Source organism: Haliaeetus leucocephalus, unplaced genomic scaffold (genome assembly GCF_000737465.1).
Source record: "Haliaeetus leucocephalus isolate CR32 unplaced genomic scaffold, Haliaeetus_leucocephalus-4.0 Scaffold450, whole genome shotgun sequence".
NCBI classification, from domain to species: Eukaryota; Metazoa; Chordata; class Aves; order Accipitriformes; family Accipitridae; genus Haliaeetus; species Haliaeetus leucocephalus.
The window spans coordinates 22,301,483-22,323,489 of record NW_010972886.1 but is presented as its reverse complement, the minus strand read 5'-3'; the positions used below and the strand labels follow the sequence as shown (position 1 = coordinate 22,323,489).

General features: G+C 42.3%; 1 protein-coding gene across 1 annotated transcript in view; it reads right to left on the bottom strand.

The window, feature by feature from the left end:
- Nucleotides 1–677: 677 nt before the first annotated feature.
- NCAM1 (neural cell adhesion molecule 1) overlaps nt 678–22,007 on the bottom strand; it is a 64,529-nt gene continuing 43,199 nt past the window's right edge. Inside the window, exons 14-19 of the mRNA XM_010575105.1 lie at nt 21,842–21,966; nt 19,779–19,959; nt 7,357–7,564; nt 6,822–6,938; nt 4,200–4,982; nt 678–1,381 (exon numbers count right to left, since the gene is read on the bottom strand). Of these exons, the coding sequence (XP_010573407.1) occupies nt 1,261–1,381; nt 4,200–4,982; nt 6,822–6,938; nt 7,357–7,564; nt 19,779–19,959; nt 21,842–21,966 (1,535 nt within the window). The 3' untranslated portion in view covers nt 678–1,260. The remainder of the gene's footprint in view (nt 1,382–4,199; nt 4,983–6,821; nt 6,939–7,356; nt 7,565–19,778; nt 19,960–21,841; nt 21,967–22,007) is intronic.

Below are 22,007 nucleotides of genomic sequence, written 5' to 3'. Positions count from 1 at the left end.
GGTTCTATGAAGGAAAGGGGAGAATGTCCTAAAAAAGCAGAGATGATATTTCTCTTATGCAGTCAGGCCCAGGTCCAGCAAGGGACTTAAACTCTTACTAAATTTAAGTATAGAAGGACTCTCACCAGCAACTCTTTCATCCCAAGTTAAGTGTGTGTTTATGCGAATTGCTGGATAAAGACCTTGACTGGTGAAAATTGGTTTGAATACCCCCACCCACCCAAAAAAACCCAAACCAAACCCCAGCATTACTTTTCTTCTTACTCCAGTAAGAAATAATAATAATAATAATAATAACAACAACAACAACAATAATTAAGAAAAGATAAAGGGGAAACAACTACTGTAAACATCCATGTTTTAAAATGTCTCCCTTTGCAAAGCAAGCATGCTGCTAACCTAGTATCTATAGACTGTATTTACTTAAAAAAAAAAAAAAAAGGCAGCTATTTTACACATACATTTAAACACAACAAAAGTTAAAAAAAATATTTGTCAATTGTAAAACTGGAAAGAACAAAAGTTGGCAAAAATTAACATAAAATTTAAAGAAATGTAGAGTCTGAATACTGCAAATTGAAATATATCCCCGAAGCTGCAATTTTGGCATTCTTCCTAAAAAAAGATAATAATAAACCCCAAATAAATGTCTAACGTGGAAAACAGAATTCAGTCACAAAGAGCTCAAGACACTTTGCATACTGAACAAATACAAGGTGAACAGAAATTATAACTTATTTATGAGGCTTTACATATTTCAAACTCGACTGAAAAGTATAAAAATAAATTGTGGACTTTGTTCATTAAGTACCAGCTGTACCAAGTAGTACAGTGGTTATATCCGCTATACTAACGAAGGAAAGAACAGGGTCTTTTTTTTTTTTTTTTTTTTTTTTTTTTTAGGACTAGTTGATTCTGAGCTTCCCAACCATGTTGCAAATGGTATTTGCAATTTTGCTTATTTGAATATACACAGGGTCAGTTAAGCCCTGATTTGGTTACGGGTTTAACCCTGTTTTTAAAATGTATTACTTTTTAAAAGCAAGTGCACAACAAATAGAACCTTTCTAGAAATCTTAAAAAAAAAAAAAAGAAAAGAAAAAGAGAAATTTCCCCCCTCCCCCTATTTATGCATTTTCTGTTTTGTTTGTTTTTCTTAAAAAAAGGCAACAGACACTAGAGGAATGAGATGTGTGTTGTGTTTTGTGTTTTAAATGCTTGGGTGAAGTTGTTCTGTCATTTGCTTTCATCTGTCGCTGATCATGCTTTGCTCTCATTTTCATTTGTTTGTGTGGCTTCATTGGGGACCGTCTTGACTTCTGCTGGAGGTGTCTTAGTTTCCGTTGCTTGCACTTCAGATTTGTCTTCTACTGGGATTTTCCTGAAGAAGAATCACCAAAATGGCACAGTTTAGAAGCAGAGAAATATAGACTGTCTATTGCTGAATTAATGATAAGGAAAGAATGTTTCTGGAAACAAGCAAATACATTGCCTTGCTAGAGTAAAATGAGCATTTCCAGATGCAGAATTAAGTAAAACCAAACTCACCCCCCACCCCAGTTTCATTTAGCTCTAGTGAAATCTTTTCTGATTTTCCTCCTGCCCTGAGTTACCATACTAGTAGGATGAGGTCTCAGGCGGCAGCAGAGGCATAAGGCATGTTGTGGTGTGCAAAAAGGAGCAAAAGGGAAAACTCACACAGTTGCAAAGGAATTTGATTTTACCGTCACTCATTTACATCACCCAAATGTCCTATTAAAAGAGACTGCCATTTTAGCAGAAAATCTTTTTCCCTGCAGGAAGTCAGTCCCAGAACTTCCCAGTATGTTGCAGGAAGGGAAACACAAAAGTGAATTTTGTCAAACACGTTTTCACAAGTGTAAAGGAGGTCAAGATCTTCACAGGCTAACGCTTAGATTCATCAGCCTGTGTTTTGGCACTTTAACGAAGAATCAGAATTCTGTTTGTCCAACACTCTCCTCATAGCCATGAAAAGTGCCACACAAGGCGCATCTGGTGGCCTCCCTGAAGCAGTGCCTGTTCCAGCCCATTACCCACAAAGTTAGTTCGAGATAACTGCAATCTTGATTCACCCTGACAAGCAGGTGAGATGAATCTAAGCCTATGGTTGCGATACTGGTTTGCACCACAGGAAGCAGATGAGCAGCACAGGTAGAAGAAGGTGGCTGGATTGGCAGAAAGAACATAGCTCTGCATTCCACCATACCCAGAATTCACTTACATGACACCGACCAAGCTGCATTAATTCAGCTGAAATGTTTCTGTACTATGGGCAAACCATTTCCTACCTCCTTTCAGCTCAGTACCAGATCACAATTCTCTATTCTGTTTGTCACTCCATAGCACCCAGCATGACAGGGCAGTGGCTTTAGGTGCAGTGAACTGAAGTGAGCATGGATTTCTCTGCTTAAGACTGGCAGAGCTGCACCCATCAAGGCTGCCTGCTTCCCTCCAACCCTAGTGCATCTGCTGTGCCACCCAGGCTTTCCAGGAAGGGCCAGATGCTCCATAGCTGTGTGGGGCACAAGGCAATGCTGTGGAACAGTCACATGGCAGGAATGTCTCCTGACTTAGGGGAGGATGGGAGCACAGCTGCGAGGTAGGGAGACCAGAGCCATAAGACGTAAAGGCACCTGAATAATACAGTAAAACAGCGTAGGTTTTCACTCAGATCTGGAAAAGAGCCTGGTTTTTGGTCCTAGAGTGTCTGACTGACTCCTCTTTTGTGAGTGCTAATACACATTGCAATCGCAGTGTCAAAGCCAATGATCAAGGCTGATGCTTTATTTTGGATTAAATACAAAGCTTCCAGAATGAGGTAATTTTCCTGGAGACCCAAGGATGGAAAAAATTCGAACCTAAGCTGTGACTTAGGGTATGTCTCCAGTGTGGTTGCTAAAGCATAGCCTAGATTTATCTGAGTGAGCTGTAAACCCAGCTCTAGAACAGCTAGTTAGATTCTTGGCAGCAATCTAGCTGACAGTGCAGAGCCCAGTGTCCTCAATACACTTTCCTTTGCAAAAGCTGAAGAAGCAGCGTGAACTCAGGCTTTTGGTTTTGGGAGCTGCTCCCACAACAAATCTGAGCTGCTTTTTCAGGATTGTTTCTTGTGATAAAGCACAGGCTCTGCTCAGGCAGGAAAGACAAGATACTCCTTCTATTTCATCCTGCCTCTATCAACACATGGTGTCCAAATAGGAAGCCAGAAGGAACAGGGACCTTAGGTACTTGTCCCCTGAAGGGTGGCTTATCCATTAGCAATCAGCATTTTCCAGGCTTCTGTGCTCATGGCTCTGTCAGCCACTGCCATCCAAAACGACACAGCAAGACTGTTCTTGTCCAACATCTGCACAAGTGATAGGGGCCCTCCCCCCAGTTACCCAGGTGAGGACTGTTTTCAGTCTCCAGTTACAGCATCTCCTGCCAAGCACAAGGTGCAGACTCGTCTCAGTTGGGGAAAGTGGATCCTGTCCAGATGGCATAAGGCTCCAAAAGACCCCTAGGGTTGTCCTGCCTAGGGGCTTGCTGATGCTGAGTAAATCAGCTGGGTAAAGAGGAGACCTGATACAGTGGATGAAGACTCTAATATACCATGACAACACACTGCCAAGTTATCCTGACCCAACTGTGCTGTGACTGCTCCCTCTCTCTCAAACAAGATCATATTACCTTATCCTTTTGCCAGTTTAGGGACAAATCCAGAGGCACCATGCTTTCACAGTTTCACATGGCACTAGTTTCTGCCCTGCCTGATACTGAAATAAGTTCTGAAGGGCTCCACTGATCTGTTAGGACATTGAATTTGGGTGGCTGTGCTCAATGAACTGCAGGAACTTGGCACCTCTGAGGACAGCACTTCCTTTGCACCGAACAGAACTGTTTCTGATCTCTTTCATAAAAGAATAACCTACGACAGACAGAGTTGCATAAAAGACTGACGAATAATACATTTATGGTAAATTCCTGGGTTTGTCTTTTCTCTGCTTCCCTGGCACAGCCTATTCCTGCTTTCCTGCTGGACCTTGAAAGCCAAGCCCTGTTTAGTTGGTTCACAGGTGAGTTAGTTTGCTAAGGAAACAATGAGATTAGTTAAGAGAACAGCCAGCAAGAACACAGCACAAGCACCAGTGCACAAGAGACATAGCACACAATCAACAGAAGATTAAAGGCAGCCATACTCGGTCTTTGAAGGTGCAGCAGGTACAGAGCTGTCTGCAGTGGAAGAAGCAAGCTCATGAGCTTGCCCACTAGTCACACTGGCAGGAGTAGTAGTGCCAAGAGCTGCAAAAACATCCTTTGCAAGATCAATGTCTGGTGTCTTGAAGGTCCCTTCGTCCATTTTAAAGTCCTCATTCTGGGAGGGGTTTGTGGTGCTGCCTGAAGCAGCCTCGCTCTTCAGATTGCTTGGGTTCTTGGTTGTCTCTGTTGGGCTCTTCACTGTACTGGACTGCACAATTTCCTTTTCAGGGCTCTTGGTGCTTGAGACCTCCTGCTTGGGCTCGGATGGAGCTGGAGGGCTAGTAAGGTTTGCAGGGCTTGCGGCAGCTGGCTTGTTACCAGCTGCCACTTTGGAGGTCTCAGCTACGTTAGCAACAGCACTGGGGCTGAGCACTGCACCTTGGTTGGACAGGACACTTGAAGACAAATTATTAGTAGCTGGAGTAGAGCTTGGGGTATCGCTGAGATCAACAAGGGGGGCCACTTTGGGGGTGGAGGAGGGTGGTGGTGAAGAGACTGAGGTGGCTGCCCCTTTGGCTGGAGTAGCCTGGCCAGTCGACATGGAGTTTGACTCAGGAATGGTTGTGGCTGGCAGGGCAATACTGGAGGTCAGCGTAGTGGTCTCGCTGGTGGGGCTGTTCTGAGCAGTGGCAAAGGTTTCAGTGATAGTATCAGAGTTAGTGGTGCCCGTAGTTACAGAAGGCAGCATGTCCTCAACAGCAGCTGCGGTATCGGCGGGGTGCCTGTGAAGAGGACAGGAGTAGAAGAGAAATAGAGACAATGAAGCCCACAAATGACAGCAGGGGAAAGGGGAGCAGGGCGTAAGAGTGAGAAGGCAAGTGGGTGGTGCAGCAGCAGCATGGCACGTGGTTAAAACACACACAGAACATGGAGAGGTACTTGGAGAAGCAGAAACCTTTCAGAGGTCAAATGTGCAAAGGGTAGCAAGGGCTGGCTGGGACAACTGAAGAGTAGCTAGGAAGAGAAAAAGAGCAAAGAGGACACGACCTTCAGGAATGGCTTGTTCACACAGATTTTGGTTCAAGTCTTAGCCAAATGTAACCCCGTCAACTTGCAGAGACTCTTCTGTTTTAGCCTAACTTTTCTCCCAGCCTCTTCCACCTAACCTCACAAGGAAGTTTTCCACCAATTTCCTGAGCTTGCAGCCCTTTGCCACCTGTCACCATGCAACAAGGTCCCAATGTAGGTCCCCTGAATCCAGTCCTTCATCTTGGCCCTGTCCTTTTGCCTGCAAGTCTAAGGCCTTCATCAAACCACACAGAATATAATTCTTTTTCTCATACACACATGTAATGCATATATATGTACATACACGTACATATGTGCAGCTTTGAGGTGATGTTTTCAGCCCTTTTGACCAGATTCCAGCCTGTAGTGTTAGCTGGAATGAGGTTTGCTTTAGGACAATGTCTGACAGTGTATCTACGCTTTAGTAGCCATGATGTAGCACTGGTTGCCTTAACAAGTTCACGGATGTGAGGCTGGAAAAAAAACCAGTTTATTCCATGAGAAGCCAGTATGCCTGAGAATACCATATCAGGCTTATTAACAAAGAGAAAACCTTCATAGAGGAGGATAATTGAGTTAAAATTCTGGTAAGACTAGCTAAGAAAATGAGGACAATATAAATCCCAGCTATTCCTCACTGCTGCGCATCCACGTTTCAGTGCTGCTTGTGGACATAGCCTCCTTTCTCCTCTCACCTCACAGAGACCTCCAGCAGAGCCATTTTACCACTGGGTCCCACTGCTAACCTAATCAAAGGAGGTGAGCAGTATGCAGGTGGAAGAGCCTGCCACCTCACCACTGTGATGACTCTGCTGAAGGAAAGGAACGCAACTTGTGCCATCAGTTCCAAACCCGACCCAAATATTAACAAGCATTTCAGCAGCTTCCTAAAGCGAATTCCTCCCATTACTACTCCAGAAGCTATGGAGAAGTACTCAGAGGACACTAGAACTGCAACAGTCTAGGAAAGAGCTTAATGTAGACAGCGGGCAATACTTAAACCTTACCAATCCCAGCTAATGTGGATTCACAGACTCAGGCCCCAAACAAGTTCTCTGATACAAACAAAGCTTGTAGGTAGCTCTCAGCCCTCTCACAGAATAATCAGACTTGCCATGCCTCCCCAACACCCAGAGTGTAACTACTCTGTTACTATCAGTAGAGAGGACTGCTTTCACCATGGGGCGTTCAAGCACTCATCCAGCAGAGCTCAAGCAGGAGTCAGTGCTAGGTGGGGGCTGCTTTTGCTCTGGATCCTTTGCAGTGAACCTGGACAGGTACCTGATCTACACACCGGATGGAACCTGGCAGAGACAGGCCTTTCAAGAAAGATTGCTTTACTACCCTTTTCCCTTCCAGTGCTGGAAATAGGAGTCACTGAATGTTGAGGAAGAGAGGAGGCATTTCCTCACTGGTATATCACAAAGGGAATGTGACGATTTTACCTTTTTTCCTCTCTTCCTGCCCTAAGTCATGGGCATGAGAGATCAGGGATTAAGGCAACTGAGGCCAACGTGTTGACCCTGTGCTAAGATTGATTAACGCCAACATACTCTGGCTCCGTCAGTGGGGTGGTCTCATTGGGCTCTGTGTGTTTTCCCCCATCATGGTTGGGGGTCCGCTCCTCTTCAGTCCGCACCTCCACAATAGGCTCCTTGGACTCATCTTTCCTGTAACAAAGGAATTGCATAGAGATTAGTTCCCATTCACACTAGATATCCTCCTGCAAAGACATGCTGCAAGTATCAATAGTGAATGACAGAAACAAACTAGCCTAAACAGCAGATTACTTATTTTTGTCACTTCCCCTTCCAGTTATTACCTACAGCATGGAAGACCACTGTGATGTCCAGCATTTGGGCCAGCCATTTGACAGCTACTAACAGGAATAGGACAAAAACAGAGAAACGGCTGAAGAAAGCCCTTCCTGGAAATATAAAGCAGAATGAGTGTGGCCCCAGATCTTTTCAGGACCTTCCCATCAGTGTTGAGGAACCCAGAACGCCCTAAAACAGTTTCTTTTCCAGAGTTGCTGAGGGGACACACTAATCCAACAGAAGGAGCAATGTAAGTGATGACAGTACTTACGAGAAGGCAGCTTTGCCCTCCTCCATGTCTTTGCCCTTGGCTCCTGGGCCAGATTTGCCGCATAAGTTGACAGCAATGCACATCAGCAGGCCACACTTGTTCAGGAAGTAGCAGGTGACATCCACAGCCACCAGGAGCAGCACAAAGATAACAATGAGAATGCCTACGATGGCAGCAGTCCCAAGGCCTGATGTAGGGCTAGTGCTGGCTTTAGGGACCAAAAAGAGAAGAAAAGAAGGCATTGTAGTTAAGAAGTGAGTTGGGGCTAATTATAGCTCAAATTTGGCTATGCTTAGGTTGCAAGCATGGGAAACTTAGAGAAAGTACACCCTCTCTCTAGCAGCCTTGTGTTATAACCAGTACTTTATCCTAAAAACCATGCAGGACGATCTACCTGAAAAGACAGATTCACTTGGACTTAATGGGGCTTTTCCCATCTCTGTTGGGCTAAGGCCTGGAAAGCAGACTACAGAAACCTCTTCTACTGTGGCATATACCCAGCTGGAACTCTTAAGGGCTCCCGTTTCCCTCTACCACTTCCTCAAGATGAAGGCTGTGTCTAGGGTCCAGAGTTACTTTGGCACTGCCAGCCAGGCACAAGGACAAGTGTAAGTGAAGCTAGACTCTGTAATATGACTTGTGCTGGTGGGACACAGAATACTGGGTGATATCTGTGGGGCCTCAGCGTTGATTAGCCCCTTACGTGGTGAAAACAAAAGGAGGAATTAAAACCCTTCCTGTCACTCAGGTAAGACCCAGCTATCCAGAACTGGAAAGCGATAAGTTTTTCATGTCTTATCTAGAGATAGATGAGCTCATCAGTGAATGCTCTAGAAGTGTTTTGGTTTAGGTACAGACAACAATCCAAGTAGCCTTCTGAGGAAGCAATAGTAATGATAAGCAGACTGTCACTCTGTTGACATTGTCCTGGTCACAGCAACTGCCTGCTCCACCTCACCCAATCTCCGCCATGTTTCCCCAGCTATAGAATAGAAAAAAATACCTTGCCTTTTCCAGTAGACAAAGGACAGCAGGTGAGAGGTGGTGATGGAGGCCTAGAAAATCCATGGGGTTGCCCATATTGTACTAAGTTCAGAGCAAGTGCCTTTAATTTTCTAGCTGTGTGTAAAATGCTGAGTACTTTCTCAGAAACAGGGAGTGGATAAACACATCGGTTAATCCTGTCAAAGCCTTTGGTCATCACAAAACCAACAGGCACAGGCTTGAGTGTTGCCAGCTGCAGCTTCCCAGCCTCTTACTATCATACCCCAAACACAAACTACTTTTTGTTCTCCATGTTTTATTCAGAATAATTCTTCCCAAGCTGCTGATCTGCAGGCAGAGCATTTGGCTGTTGGCTCATACAGTTTAGCACCTATTTAGATGTACCAAACTACTAAAAACCTGCTTGCCAGTCTCAACCATCACATAATCTGCCTTTCACTATGGGACTGTGCACTCAGCAAAGGCCTGTACATGTGACAGAGCTGCTTACTTAAGTTTACTGAGACAGCAGGAGCATGTTTGTCATTGTCCATAGGAGCATTTTGGTTTTTTTTCTTTCAGTTCAGATGTGATTCTATTCATTTCTACTGCATTTTTTACTGCTGGATGTCGCAACCCCCAAACACTTAGAATCTTTTCTTTGCAGAAAAGCCCAGCAAAGCACCTCTTTCCCCTCAGCCTGATCTATGTTGACTTTGACAGGTGGAGAGATCATTTCCACAGACAGCGAGCCATACCCTCTGCCATACATTTTATTACTTCAAAATAGGAGGTAGAACATCCTTAGCAAGAGGCAGATAGGTGTTGTTTCATTTTGTGACCCTGATATGTATTAAGGAATCCAGACTCCAACAGGAAAGTTTCTTTCTGCATTTGACTGTATCTAAAAGTCACTCTGAGGCACCTGACTGACACTTACATCCCAAGTCCATTAAATGCTCAGCAGAACGTTTGTGCCACAGACCAAATCCCTGCCAACACCTTGCAGCAAGCTGCATAATTAAATTAATCATTCTCCGATGCATGCAGGGAGCAAGGAGGTCATGTATTTTCCCTCTTCTAACGTATTCAGAATTTTTGCATGGATTATTCTGTAATTAACATATTCCTGTTCACACCAGCTCCTGAAGAAAAAGCTAAAGATGTGTCAAACTTTTCTTCTCATCTACATCATCTTTCTGGGAATTAGCTCCTTAGCAGGCTAGTAAAGGTGCACTAAGGAAAGCATCACAGACAGTGAATTAAATAAAATAGTTCCTTGTTGTGCCTCCAAAATATACCTCATCTCAGTCACCAGACCTGGAGTGAGACAAAATATTTTGTTCTGGGACAGATGGAATTTTCTCATGTGCTAGAAGACATCTTCCGGAAAATTCCATTCAAATTAGAGTCCTACTCTTTGCTTCCTCTCTCCTCCAACTTTTACAAGACCTGTCAGTATCAATAGCCTTACACATTGCCCACACCTTGTCTGTGAACCACTGCACATGACTCATGTGAACTGCAAGAACTGCATAAACTGCAAACTTGTTAGGACAATCACAGCCTCTGCCCCTAGGGCACAGCCAAAGCTTCTGGATCCTCAGCAGGCATTGCAGCAGTGGCTGTTTTCAAGCCCCTTAGTGTTTACACATGGTACTGGACTTGGGGAAGCTGCTTTACATGAATAGTAAGGAAGGAACTAATTTCTTCCCCGTGCAGGAGTCAGTTTGCTGTGCCATTGGAGATCAAAAGGTTCTGGCATTCCCACAGGATCCTGGGCCAGCCTGTTACTGTTTCACTTCTGGCAATATCAAGGCACATGCATAAATAGGGATACAAGGAGCTGGAAATGAAAGAATACCTCTGTCTTTGGCATCGGTATGACTAACGTGGGAAAGCTGTTCAGAAAAGATGCTGAGGAAGAAGACAATTCAGGGAAATATCACAACTGTGGTTGAAGAATTAAACAAAAATTACTTGGGAAACTCAGTCAATATAACTTCAAAAAAGAAATGCGCAGGGATGAATTAGGTCATTGTAGTCCTATCTGCAGCAGAATAGTGCATGCAATAAAGGCACTTTATTTGAGCAAAGATACAAGATTCAAAAGCTGGAAACAGAAGGTGAATGAGCTTAGGCTAGGAATAACGTACGATATTTTAACAGAAATCCCCAAATGAGAGCAGAATGTCATATCTTTCTCCACCCGACTTGGTTGACTAGAAATCTGCTTTACTTTCTAATCAGGGATTTTATGCAGATTATTTAGCACTACTGCAGAAAAGCCTGTCTGAATACTCACCTCTCTACTTAGGATTAGTAACATAAAGCAAATATGAAAGAAAAAAGATGGTTCCTGTTCCAAGCAACGTTTGCCGTTCCACTTAAAATGACAATGGCGGGTTCTCATATGTTTGTGTGTGCATGTCTGTGCGTTTCTGTGACTAGTGCTTGGGAAGCAGAGTATTAGTTCTCCAATAGCCCTTGGCAAGCACTAGGATCCATTGGGACAGCAGACGCTCTGCTCTGCAAAAAAACCCAAACCCCAGGAAGCACCAGGCCCCACAAAATGACTGATCTTGCCAATTGCAATGTGTACAATGGAGAAAGTGCCCGACTTCTACTCAAAGGCCTGGTGATGGCTCCATGATTTGATCTACAGTCTGTCTAAATTTTGCTTTTATGTAGCTTCCATCAGCTTCTTGTGAGGCACTGAAAACACTTACAAATGTAACGAACAAAAATCTAAATGTTCACAGACAGAAAATCTGAAAACTGTTGCAGGTATCCCAGGTTTTATGAAACTTGTCCAAGCCACAGGCACATTATCAGATAACCTGCAAGGCTCTTCTCACATGAAAGATTAGAAAAGATCAGCTATAATAGAGAAAGGATGGTTTTATGACTAACACAACAAATAAAGACATTCAAACCTAGCATCAATTCTCTCTTCTGCCCCTGATTTTCTCTGTGACCCCAAGCACCCGTGAAACAGTAAAGTTTCAGCCACTACAACTACCAGAGGTTTGCTGAAGCCAATATAACCAACAGTTTGTAGCAAAGATGTGCCCCGCTATCATTCCTTTCTGTCTCAGGGTCCTCTTTTATGTTTAGGAAGCAAGGGCATAAACTATTTATACTGCTACACTGGGAGGGCTCCTGTATAACTACAAAATAAACTTCTGAGGAAACTCAAAATTAATTAGCATGAAGATGCAGTTCTAACCCAGACTGCTGTGGCCTTGCAGCCACAGAAAATGATCTGCAGCTGACCCACAAAATTGCAAAGAGCACCCAAGTTCCATTGAGTGACTGTGCTGTCAAAAAAACTTCAACATGAAGTGCTGCCGGACAGCAGTCCACAAGAACTGCTCTAACCTGGTAGTAGACTAACTGGCCCTGAAATTTTGGAACCCACTGCACAAGGTTATAAAAACCACCAAGCGCTACTGTTCCCAAGGATCCAATTTCTGCTATGATAGCTGAAAAATAACTCTTTTCCCTCTCAACACCCAAAGGAGAGCTACTGAATAGGTGTAAGTCTCCCCTCCATATTTCTCCCTCCCTCCCAAACAATCATCTTTCCTGTTCTGCCCTTCCGCCCCAGGGAGCATGAGCAGCTACAACAGGAAGGGCTGCCAGGAAGAAGAGTATGGCGATCGGGAGAATAAGGGCAAATCTGCAGAGGAATGCCCTTGTTTTTGAGCTATTCTCAGATTTTATGTTTCAGACAATGAAACTGGGCCAAGGTAATTGCCTGCAATGTTTTTTTCCTAGGCTAGCAAGAAAGCCCTGCAATTTTCAGTAACTTTCAAATCTCTTCCACTAGTTCTGCTTTTATAAATTCTAATTCATGACATGAATTGATATTCCAAATCTTTCACAGACTAGCAATAAGGAAGAATAATATAAGAATCCTTAAAGACCCCATGAACTTGGAGGCTGTTGGTGCTGCATTTCTTTTTTCTGTATATATTTTGTAAAGGAATTTTTCTGTTGTTACAAAACGCAGGAAGCATGTAGTATATTATTCAGTTTCACAGACTGGCACATTTGATTAAATTAAATTGATCTACAAATACTTTAAGAACTATTCACTCCATCCTATAGCTAAATTTATACTGTATTAAATCAAACTAATATTCAGATACTTAAGATCCCTAATGAGTTTGCTGGGGCCTAAAACCATTCCGTGTACAAAATAAATGTATAAATACAGTTAGGTTGTTGAGCACCAGCTGCTAACAGTGCATGGACAAGATTACATGTGTATCACCAGTTAGTGCTACTGTGTAAATAGATGGTGGACATTTCTGACCTGATCCCGAGCACATTCAACCTGATGAGAAGCTTTCCAGTGATTCCCTTTTGCTATTCTCAGGACTAAGAGGAATAACACTTCCACAGGTTAAATAAGCAAACACAAAATGTTAAAAAATTTCTTGAGTCCTTAATTCTAAAGAAGTGAAGAATTTATTAATTACAAATTATTTTTTTCAATGGAAAATGAGCTTCCTGCAAGACTGACCTTTCTAATCACCCTTATTTTACAATGTACGATAAAATTACCCATTAATTTTACTTTCTGCAATTCTGTACAGACATCTGCCCTGTCAGAGAGAGCAGAACCACCCAGATGTGTCTTCCTAGTGGGGTCTCAGCTAGAGTATGCAAAGAATGTTCAGGCACAGGCAGACAAAGAGACAAAAAAGGAATGGAGAGAAGCAGATATAATTCCAGGCATTTCAAAGGTCCTACAATATTTGGCAAAAAAGAGAAGAACAAACAAAATAAATAAAAATTGATTTCATGCATCAGAAGGAAAAAAAAACCAGGAGAAAAGCTATTTTTTCTCAGTGGATGCTAACAGCTTTAATTTGCAAACACTTAAAAGTATCCTTCAAACAAGGGGTGCTGCATTTTACAGACCTCATTTTCTCAGACACTCTGCACAATTTATAGTGGAGAAAAGCAACATGCGAGCAACCTTCTATTCCAAGTGACAACTGCTGCTGTTTCCACACAGATTTAGGCTTGACAATTTATGCTTGCTTTCAACTTCGCTACTAGGTAGCAGAAATATGCAGCAGTCTGTGGAGCATTCCTTCCAAGACAAGAGGGCAATGGATATTTCCCAAAACTACTACTGAACTCCTTTTAGATTGTCACCAACACTGTGGCTTCAGTGGTCTGCTCCTGGCTTCAAGCTCTGTTATTTTCCTAAGATTGACTCCCTTTCCGAGGACGAAAAGGGGAATATGAGCATACAAAAAGGAAAAAATGTAAGGAAAGAGTGAGTCACACAAAGATCCTCTTTTCAGGAGTAAAGAAGACTGTAAATCTGAACACCTGATCTGCAGTCTGACCTCTGCCACAGCTGCCCTTCTACACTACTGCAATGCACACACCTCAATGCCACTGGCTGCTCACACTAGGAGGTGTGAACAATTGCACCTGATCCTGGTGGAGCAGAACGTTATCAAATAAGGCCTTCCTGTAAAATGAAGGCAGCCAAAGTAATGCTTTGACAAATGCCTTTGAAAATACATAGAGATTTAACAACAAACTGGGGGTACAGCTGCTGGAATCCCATGGGCCATGTGAGATCCTGCAAGGCTCTGCAGTTCATCACACACACACAGAGAAACATCTTTTCTAAGGGTTGAGGTTTCAGCCTTCTGTAGGTATGACTTTTTCACATAGAACATGTGCTTGCAAGGCTGCATGTATGCGCTGAAAATCTGAGTGTCTGAACTGCTTCTGGTTCCAGGTCTGAATCTATGTCTCATCTTTGAGCACAGGAGAGCTTGCTTTTCTGCAAACTTTAATCTTACTTACATCAAGAATAAGGCCTGGGACCTTGTCTAGCATTTACTGTCAGACATCAAGGATCTGATGTATATCTAGTATCTGACATGTTACGTATCTGCATAAACTGGTGGTAAAAATATCAGTTATGCTCCTTATTTTTACAAACATGGGGACAGAAGCTCTTTTTGTATATATTCCATGTTGATTGGATTCCTGTTTGCCATCGAGTATGGGATTCATTTCAAGTAGCTTCAGCCATGTAAACGATCTCTCATCTACTTGTCTGGGCTTTGCCTAGTCACCACAGGGACGAGGCCCCTCAGAGCATAATGCATCTCCACTGCCTTAAGGCACCTCTCCTTGATAGGAAGACCAGCCTCCAAAGGTGCCGCTCTCTTCTCCGTGCAACACTCTGTAAAGTTATAGTTTAGGCAAGATAATTTTAATAACATATGAGTTGGGTGAGATATAGCTCAACCTCAGCTAGTAACCTCCATCTGTGGATAAGGGGAAACCCACAAAACAAGCTGATATCAGATCTACAGCTGAAGTTAATAAAGTCAGCTATAGGGGAAAGTCACACAACTTTTTAGTGTTATGATTACTCTCGCTGTACTTCAGTAACACTAAGGTGTAAGCTCAAAAGATCTAACAAATTTTCTATACTCTAAAACACTGGACGTGAGGGGTTTTTAAAAGAAATCCACATGCTTTTGTGTGCAACACCTGCACAAAGTTTTCATTTATAATTTAGATAGAAAAGCTGGTCACAACCATAATGAACAAGGTCTGAATAAACACAGTAGAGACTTAAGTGCAGAGCATAAAACGCATAGTTAGACAAGACTGATGGCAGGGGTTTTTGTTTGTCTGTATTAGAAATTTGTTAGAAAGATTAATCCCATTCCACACAATGGATAGTATTTGAGACATTCTGTACAGACAGTTCAACAACTATGTCAACAATTTCATCCTTGGCAACCTCAGGCCCACTCACAGAGAAAGAGAGACCTAGAGGGAGAGACACACCCATTTTTAGAGCAGCATCATAGCCAAATAGGTTTCCCATCACAAAGGCAATTCATGAGGGGCACAGGGTTTTTTGTTGTTGTGGGTTGGTTTTATTGTGGTGTGGGGCTTTTTTAAGTACGAACAAGAGAAAAGAAAAAAGTCAACTGAAATTTGTTCAGCGAAATGCAATACACAGAACTTGGTAACAAAGATGCATTATATGGCACCAATTTACACCATGGATCAATCCTGTCTGGTAGTGTCACATGCATAGTTAACCAGGAATATTATTAAGGATCAGTAATAATAATAATAATAATAATAATTTAGCTGGGCAGGTAACTTGATTCAAGCTAATCTTTTCTGTTAAAATGGCAAGAAAAGGGATCTCTCTATGAAGTTGATAATACAGTAGTGGAAAACCAGAAAATCTTAGACAAGTATCCATTGCAAATTTGTATGCTCATGGGCTGTATTATGCCCCAGATCCACTATGGCTCATGAGATACATGACTGCACACAAGGGGCCAATGAAGTAGCAAGGATTCAACCACATAAAGAAGAAAGAAAGAAATCTCTTCAGTGTAATTTCCACAAGATGTTTATATTCAGACCACCATATGAGGAAAACCTTCTAATGGCCATGAATTTGAATCCACATGCAAAAGCCCACAGAGACATTTGGGCCACCAGTAGGATCATCTCTGACAAATCTTCTTTCTCTTTTTATAGTCTGTGGGTTTAGATTTGTGAATAGGGCTTTAGAAACCTTTTGCACAATACAGCGGTGATCAGCACCAGATGTGCAAAGAAATCAGTAAAAAGCAGTATCTTAAAATGCTTTCAGTGTTGTACCTTCCTTTGATGAAAAACAGCAAGCAAACAACAACAACAAAATCTTTCTTTACATCCATTAAAAAGGGCAAATTCATTACAAATAACAAAAAAATGTTAAAGAGAAAAAACTTGGCTTAAACCTTTTTTTCTTGTTACAAAATACTGACTCTTTCAAATTAAACTTTTTTTCTTTTTCAAATGTTCTGCGTTTGTTTTGTTTATGAACTGACACGATCCTCTGAAGCAAAGTTATCTACTTTCACGCCTTGGTGGGACCCAGGCCTTTTCAAGCAAATATTGCTTTATTTTATCTTAAGTTTCTAACAGAGCAAAAGCAGAGTCACTGCAGAAAGAAGCAATGAAACAAAGGAGGACGACGTTGATGGACTTCCCAAGGTCGCTGCAGGTGCCAGACAATGGTTCCCAGGAGGGGAAAATATGGTTGTTTAAAAACAAATTTGGTGCATGTGGCAAGCGTGGATGTTTCCCCGTGAGATCCAAGGTGACATGTATGACGACAGACATAGGAAAGGAGTAAGGGGAAGAAGGGAGAGGGAAGGGAAGAAAGGACGAGGAAGAAAAAGAAAGAAAGAGAGAAAGAGAGAAAAATAGATAAAAAAAATTAGGTCATAAATATAGAAAACATAAGAATCAAAGGTTTATTTAATTTTGTAAATTAAAATGGCTAAAGGTTAAAGAAGAGCATTAGCACATTCACACCGACAAAAGGGCCGGTTCAGAAGCTCAGCAATGTCCAAAGCTGCAGAGCAGGGTCCAAGTCAGGGTTTATGGGGTTTGCAAGCAAATGAGATTAAAAATGATGGAACAGAAGGCTCAGCGAGAAACACAAGAAAATGGTTATCTGGTATTTGAAAGGACAACACTGCCTTTTACATATAGAACAAAATAAAGAAAAGCTTTTGTGTAGCAGACAATCCACCTGCCTGTCCAAGTCTTTCCCCCAAAGCCTGTTGTGCGAAGGACTTGGATAATAGATCCAGGTGACTAAAATCCTGGAGAAGCAAGAAGTTCTTAAGAATACAGGACTGACTTTTCCATTTACCCTTCCAGATGCTTGTAAACTACTCTAATGCAATTATTATTATTATTATTATTACTGAAAATAATACCCTTATCCTTCCAACCACTTTAAGGACACTGTACAGATGACAGTAACAAAGGACTCTACATAATAAATATACATTTTGTCTGCAGGAAATTGCTATTACTGTCAAGCAGACTAATGCCATGTTAGAGGCATTGGCTCTGACTTCTCCTACGTAGCTCATTTTGAAATCAAAATGTAAAAGCTAAACGCCATAAAACCAACAAGAGATGCTAAAGGAAAGTAACACACAGAGCCTCTTCTCTACTGCAATTTGTCATACTTGCCCTCATTGCAGTAGAGGCCTGTGGACTGCATGTCAGAAAAATCTAGCCTGCCCTCTGGAAATATTTTCCCCAATGTTATTAGTTTGGGGATCAGCTCTGGGAACCAAAGGGTCTGGAAACACCTTGGAAGGCCTAACAGAAACCAAAGTCCTCTATAAAATGAAAAATACCTAGAGAAACAGAGTCACAAATCCAGCATAGCCAGCATTAATCATTTCACCGCACAGTGCTCTACTTGCCCCTGAACAGAGCACATTCTTTCTAAGAACCAGCTGCATCCATCTGTTGGGTCAATCCTGCAGCAAATTTGCACTCCAAAACAACTGCTTTTCAAAGTGCTTCCAACATTTCCACGTACAACATTTGAGTGGCAGCCTAAAATCTGGTTCCTCCTATGCTTCACACCAGACTAAGTGAGAAATAATTTCAGAGAGGCCAAAGAAGTTACACCTGTGATAACAAACTGGGCTTCCTCCCCACCCCCCATTTTTTAGAGGGTCCCTGCCCATGTTACTGTTGGATTTAAAGGGCTCAGCGGCATCTGCGCTCCTTTCTCCTCCCATGGCCAGGGACTACAGCATGAACGCTGTGTATTCCGAAGACTACAGCGTTCTCAAAATTTGCTAATACACCTGTGCAAGACATCCCAGCTGTCCCAGGTAGCTTTGTTGCCCAATTGGGCATGTAACAGGCTAAAAGAGAGTATCACCACAGGAAGGCAACAATGGTTGCACAGAAAGGACTGCAGAGGAACAAAAAGACTGATCAGTACTTGTAACTTTCCCTGGGGAGATACATCACAGTGCAAAGGAACCACTTTCTGCTGTTTCCAGCCTACCGCATTTGAATGTTCAGCTCTGAACTGACCTTAAGGCACTCTTTGCCAAATTGCCCTCACTTTATCCTGCCACATCAGTCACAGTTGTCCTTCAAATATGCGAGGGTAGTAAGTATTAGAGCTGTTGAAAATGAGAATCAGAGTAAATTGCTTAATGAGTTACTGAGGGTCCTTCCACCCAAAACTATAGCCTTGTTCAAACACACATCCTAACCTCTCTTTTGCCCCATTTCCCTCCTCCTCCCTACCATACACATTTTTCAAGCCCCAACCAGCTAGGTCACTCATTTGTATGCTTAACAACATTATCTGGCTTAATCAAGTGGAGCTTCAGCATGCAAACTGCACAAGGTCTCAGCTGTTTCCTTCAGACAGAAAGAGAGTGGGCGCAGTGGGGGCAGAGCAAGGATTGAATTCTCAGTGCAAAGGAAAGACTGAAGAAAACTCTCTAGTTGTTCTGAAGAAAAACATGAGACTAAGTTAATAATCTAGAAGACAGAATGAAATCAAATCACTCCCTCCAATATAGACTATCAGCACCAATCCTGGCATGAATATGCTTAACTCTGGCTGTGCAGTGAGGACTTATCTTGACTGACTCATCAGCTTTCAAGTTCATCTATCTGCCTATAACACACCAGAACTTTAATTTACAGGTAGTCCAGCAATTTCGTCCTTGAGGTTTTGTTTGTTTGGTTTCCCCTCCACCCCCATTTTTTAATATGCACTACTACTACCTGTGTAGAAAAGAAATACTAACTGTTCTTTCAACACCTTCCAGTGAACTGCTAAATTCCTAGCATCTCAGCTAGTAGGGTCTGCTTGTTTTTCGTAGCATTTGTGCTTCTACCTCACTTTTTAAGCACGCTAATAAGTATAGTCTGTCTGAAACAAGAGTTTCCAGCAGCATTCTAATGCTATTTAGTTAATTTTTCCTAATCCCCTACCCAATGTTAGAACAGTGCTGTTTTAAAATGACTGTAATTGGATCTCCATTTCATTTAATAAAAAAAACCCTTCAGAGAAAGATTTTAACCCCCTCCCTTTCCAACCGCTAGCAAACTCCTTATGCCTTTATTTCTCCAAAGGCTGAGCTGGATGGACAAACGAGCAGTAAGCAAGCCCAAAGCAGATTTGGAAGGGAAATCTGCATTGTGAAAAGCATCATCCCAGAGATCTGAACTGTCTCTTTCGCTTTAGTTTAAAATAGGTATCCTACTTTCTGGTTTCAGAAAGCATTTTCTATCCACTTTTTTTCTCATCTGACAATCCTGTTACCCTGATACAAAAAGCCAACATTCCCTGTAGTCAGATGACGGTTTGTCATGTAGCATTCCTAACAGTGTACTGCTAATGCTGTACATACTGTAACATAGACTACAGTACAGGTATGTACGTGGCAAAAACTAAGCTTTGGATGGGTAACCAATTGTGATAATGGCTTTAAGCAAGCAAGTTGTCAGGGTTACTCAGGCACATTAAAGGATGCAGCACTGTTGCATTAATTGGAAGCAGAAAACAATGGTAGAGCTTATGACTGCTGTACCTGGGATGACAGTAGGCTGAGCAGAAGTTCGGAAAGCATAGTGAGCTGGTTTGGACTTCCCTTGCTGGTTTTCAGCTATCACATAAACTTCATACTCCGCATTCCAGTCCAGGGACTTCAGCATGACATGGTCACTGCCAGATGGAAGTCTGATCTCTGGTTTCCATTCTGAGGAATGCTTCTGTAGAGCAGTGAGATGACAGGCAGGGATGCAAAACACACAGCACAACATTAGTAGCCAGCTTTGAGAACACTGTAATGGCTAACTAACAACTGGAAAAGCGGGGAGGTTTCTACACAAGCACATGCTCCTCAGCTAATTCAGGGTGCAAAACATCGTGCGCTGTTGGCTCTAAGTGGAAAGGGCAAGAGAAACCGAAGCAGCTCCTTTCCTGCTCTGAATCCTGTTTTCTGCACTGCTACCACACGTGAAGAAAATCCCTCAGTTCTTCCTTTCATCTTTGCCACATCACTAGACTGCTTTCATTTCAGAGGGTAAATGCAGCAACTTCTGTATGTTTGCCCCGCAAGGCACTTTAAGAGTATTCTTCCATGTCTTAGTATGTCAAATTTAAATCATCTGAGAGACAGAGATTTACCTCTTCACATGGGTCTGGCCTAGCTTACCACTACCATTCTATTCTGCATCATTTAAGAGAGATTTTAAAAGGTGCATACAGCTAGTAACTTTGATAATTCCTACTCCAGTTTCAGGGAATTCAGATGTACATTTCACCCAGACGAATTTGAAAAACCCACTGCCAAGGTAACTTGAGACAGTCCTAGTCAGTTTTCTGGGACTGGAGTGTGCTAACAGCTTTTTCCGTCTCTGCTGGAATTTATGGTTCTGTGATACTAGATTGTCCTTTTGACATTACAAAGACTCTTCCCATTCTAAGAAGCTCTAAGTAAGCTAAAATGCACAAAATGATGGTGGTAATGAATACTCTTGGGATTTCTAGACTGCAGTGCAAAGTTTGCTCTGTGACTTGACTCTAAGGATTGTTCTTTTGTAGCATCTAAAGAAAAGATTACTAATAGCCGATACAGAATTAGTTCAGCACCACATCTGCCAGATGCAGTCACTGAGAAAGTGCCCTGCTTTCTTAATAGCTGGAAAGCTTCCGTATTTCAGCTCAAACACACTGGTACAGCTGAACAGCCCCCAAGTGTATTGCGCCTGAGAAAGTGTGCAGACAGCAGAAAAAAGTCTCAATAACTTCTGGCAATTCTTTCTGCTGCCCCAAAGAGCTTCATGTTCTCACTGACCCTCTCTCCAGGTCCTATTCCTCAAGAATGTGCTAAGCAATCTCTCTGACTGGGTGTTCTTTTGTAGGAAAAAAACATCAAATACCACCTAACATAAAATAAAGGCCACGTTCAGCTTACAATATTAGCTGCTCATCACGTCGATGTTCCTTCCCAAGACTAGGGCTAGATGTTTTGCTCAGAGAATCATGCATTCTGCAATTATGGGGAATCTACAATTACAGCTGATTAAGTTAGGCCTGAAGGGGAACTGCTTCCAATAGCATTTCTCACTTTATCTGTGTGTATACTGATGACATTGAATGTCTTATTCAATAATCTGCAGAATAATTTGGTACTGAAGCACCCATTACTCAGTCAAATATGGCAGTTTTAATGACCAACAGAAAGTTATGGTTAGATACATGTCTGAAGGTGCGCAATGCTCTACATTATGAACCTCTGGACCCCAGCTATCTGAGTTGTTGCTGGCAATCCCATCTCAGAAGTATATGAAATGAAATAGTACTAAGTGCACATAATTACCATATGCTCACCATTCTACAGAAGACAGCATGAAGAAATAATCTTTCATAGTCAAAATGAAAGGAAAGAAAATGAGACAAAGATTTTGTATGTTGCTTGTGTGCATGTCATGTCTCATACGCTATACAATTCCACCACTGCTGCTTAGCGTGTATTTCTGTACTGGCCTACCTACAAGATCTTAGCTTCAGGGTTGTCTGCCTACATAGTGAAGTCTGAGTACTGAACAGGCTAAATACAAATCAGGCTTGAGCGTCAATCATACTTACAGCTTTATATTTGATCAGATAATGTCTAATTGGGGAGCCACCATCATCCTGCTTGATAACATTCACTTTAATGGAGTTTCCATCTTCGCCCATCTGACCTTCCAGTTTGGGTGCGCTGGGTTCCCCTGAAACAATGGTGGATTTATGTTTATTTGTAAAAAAAAAA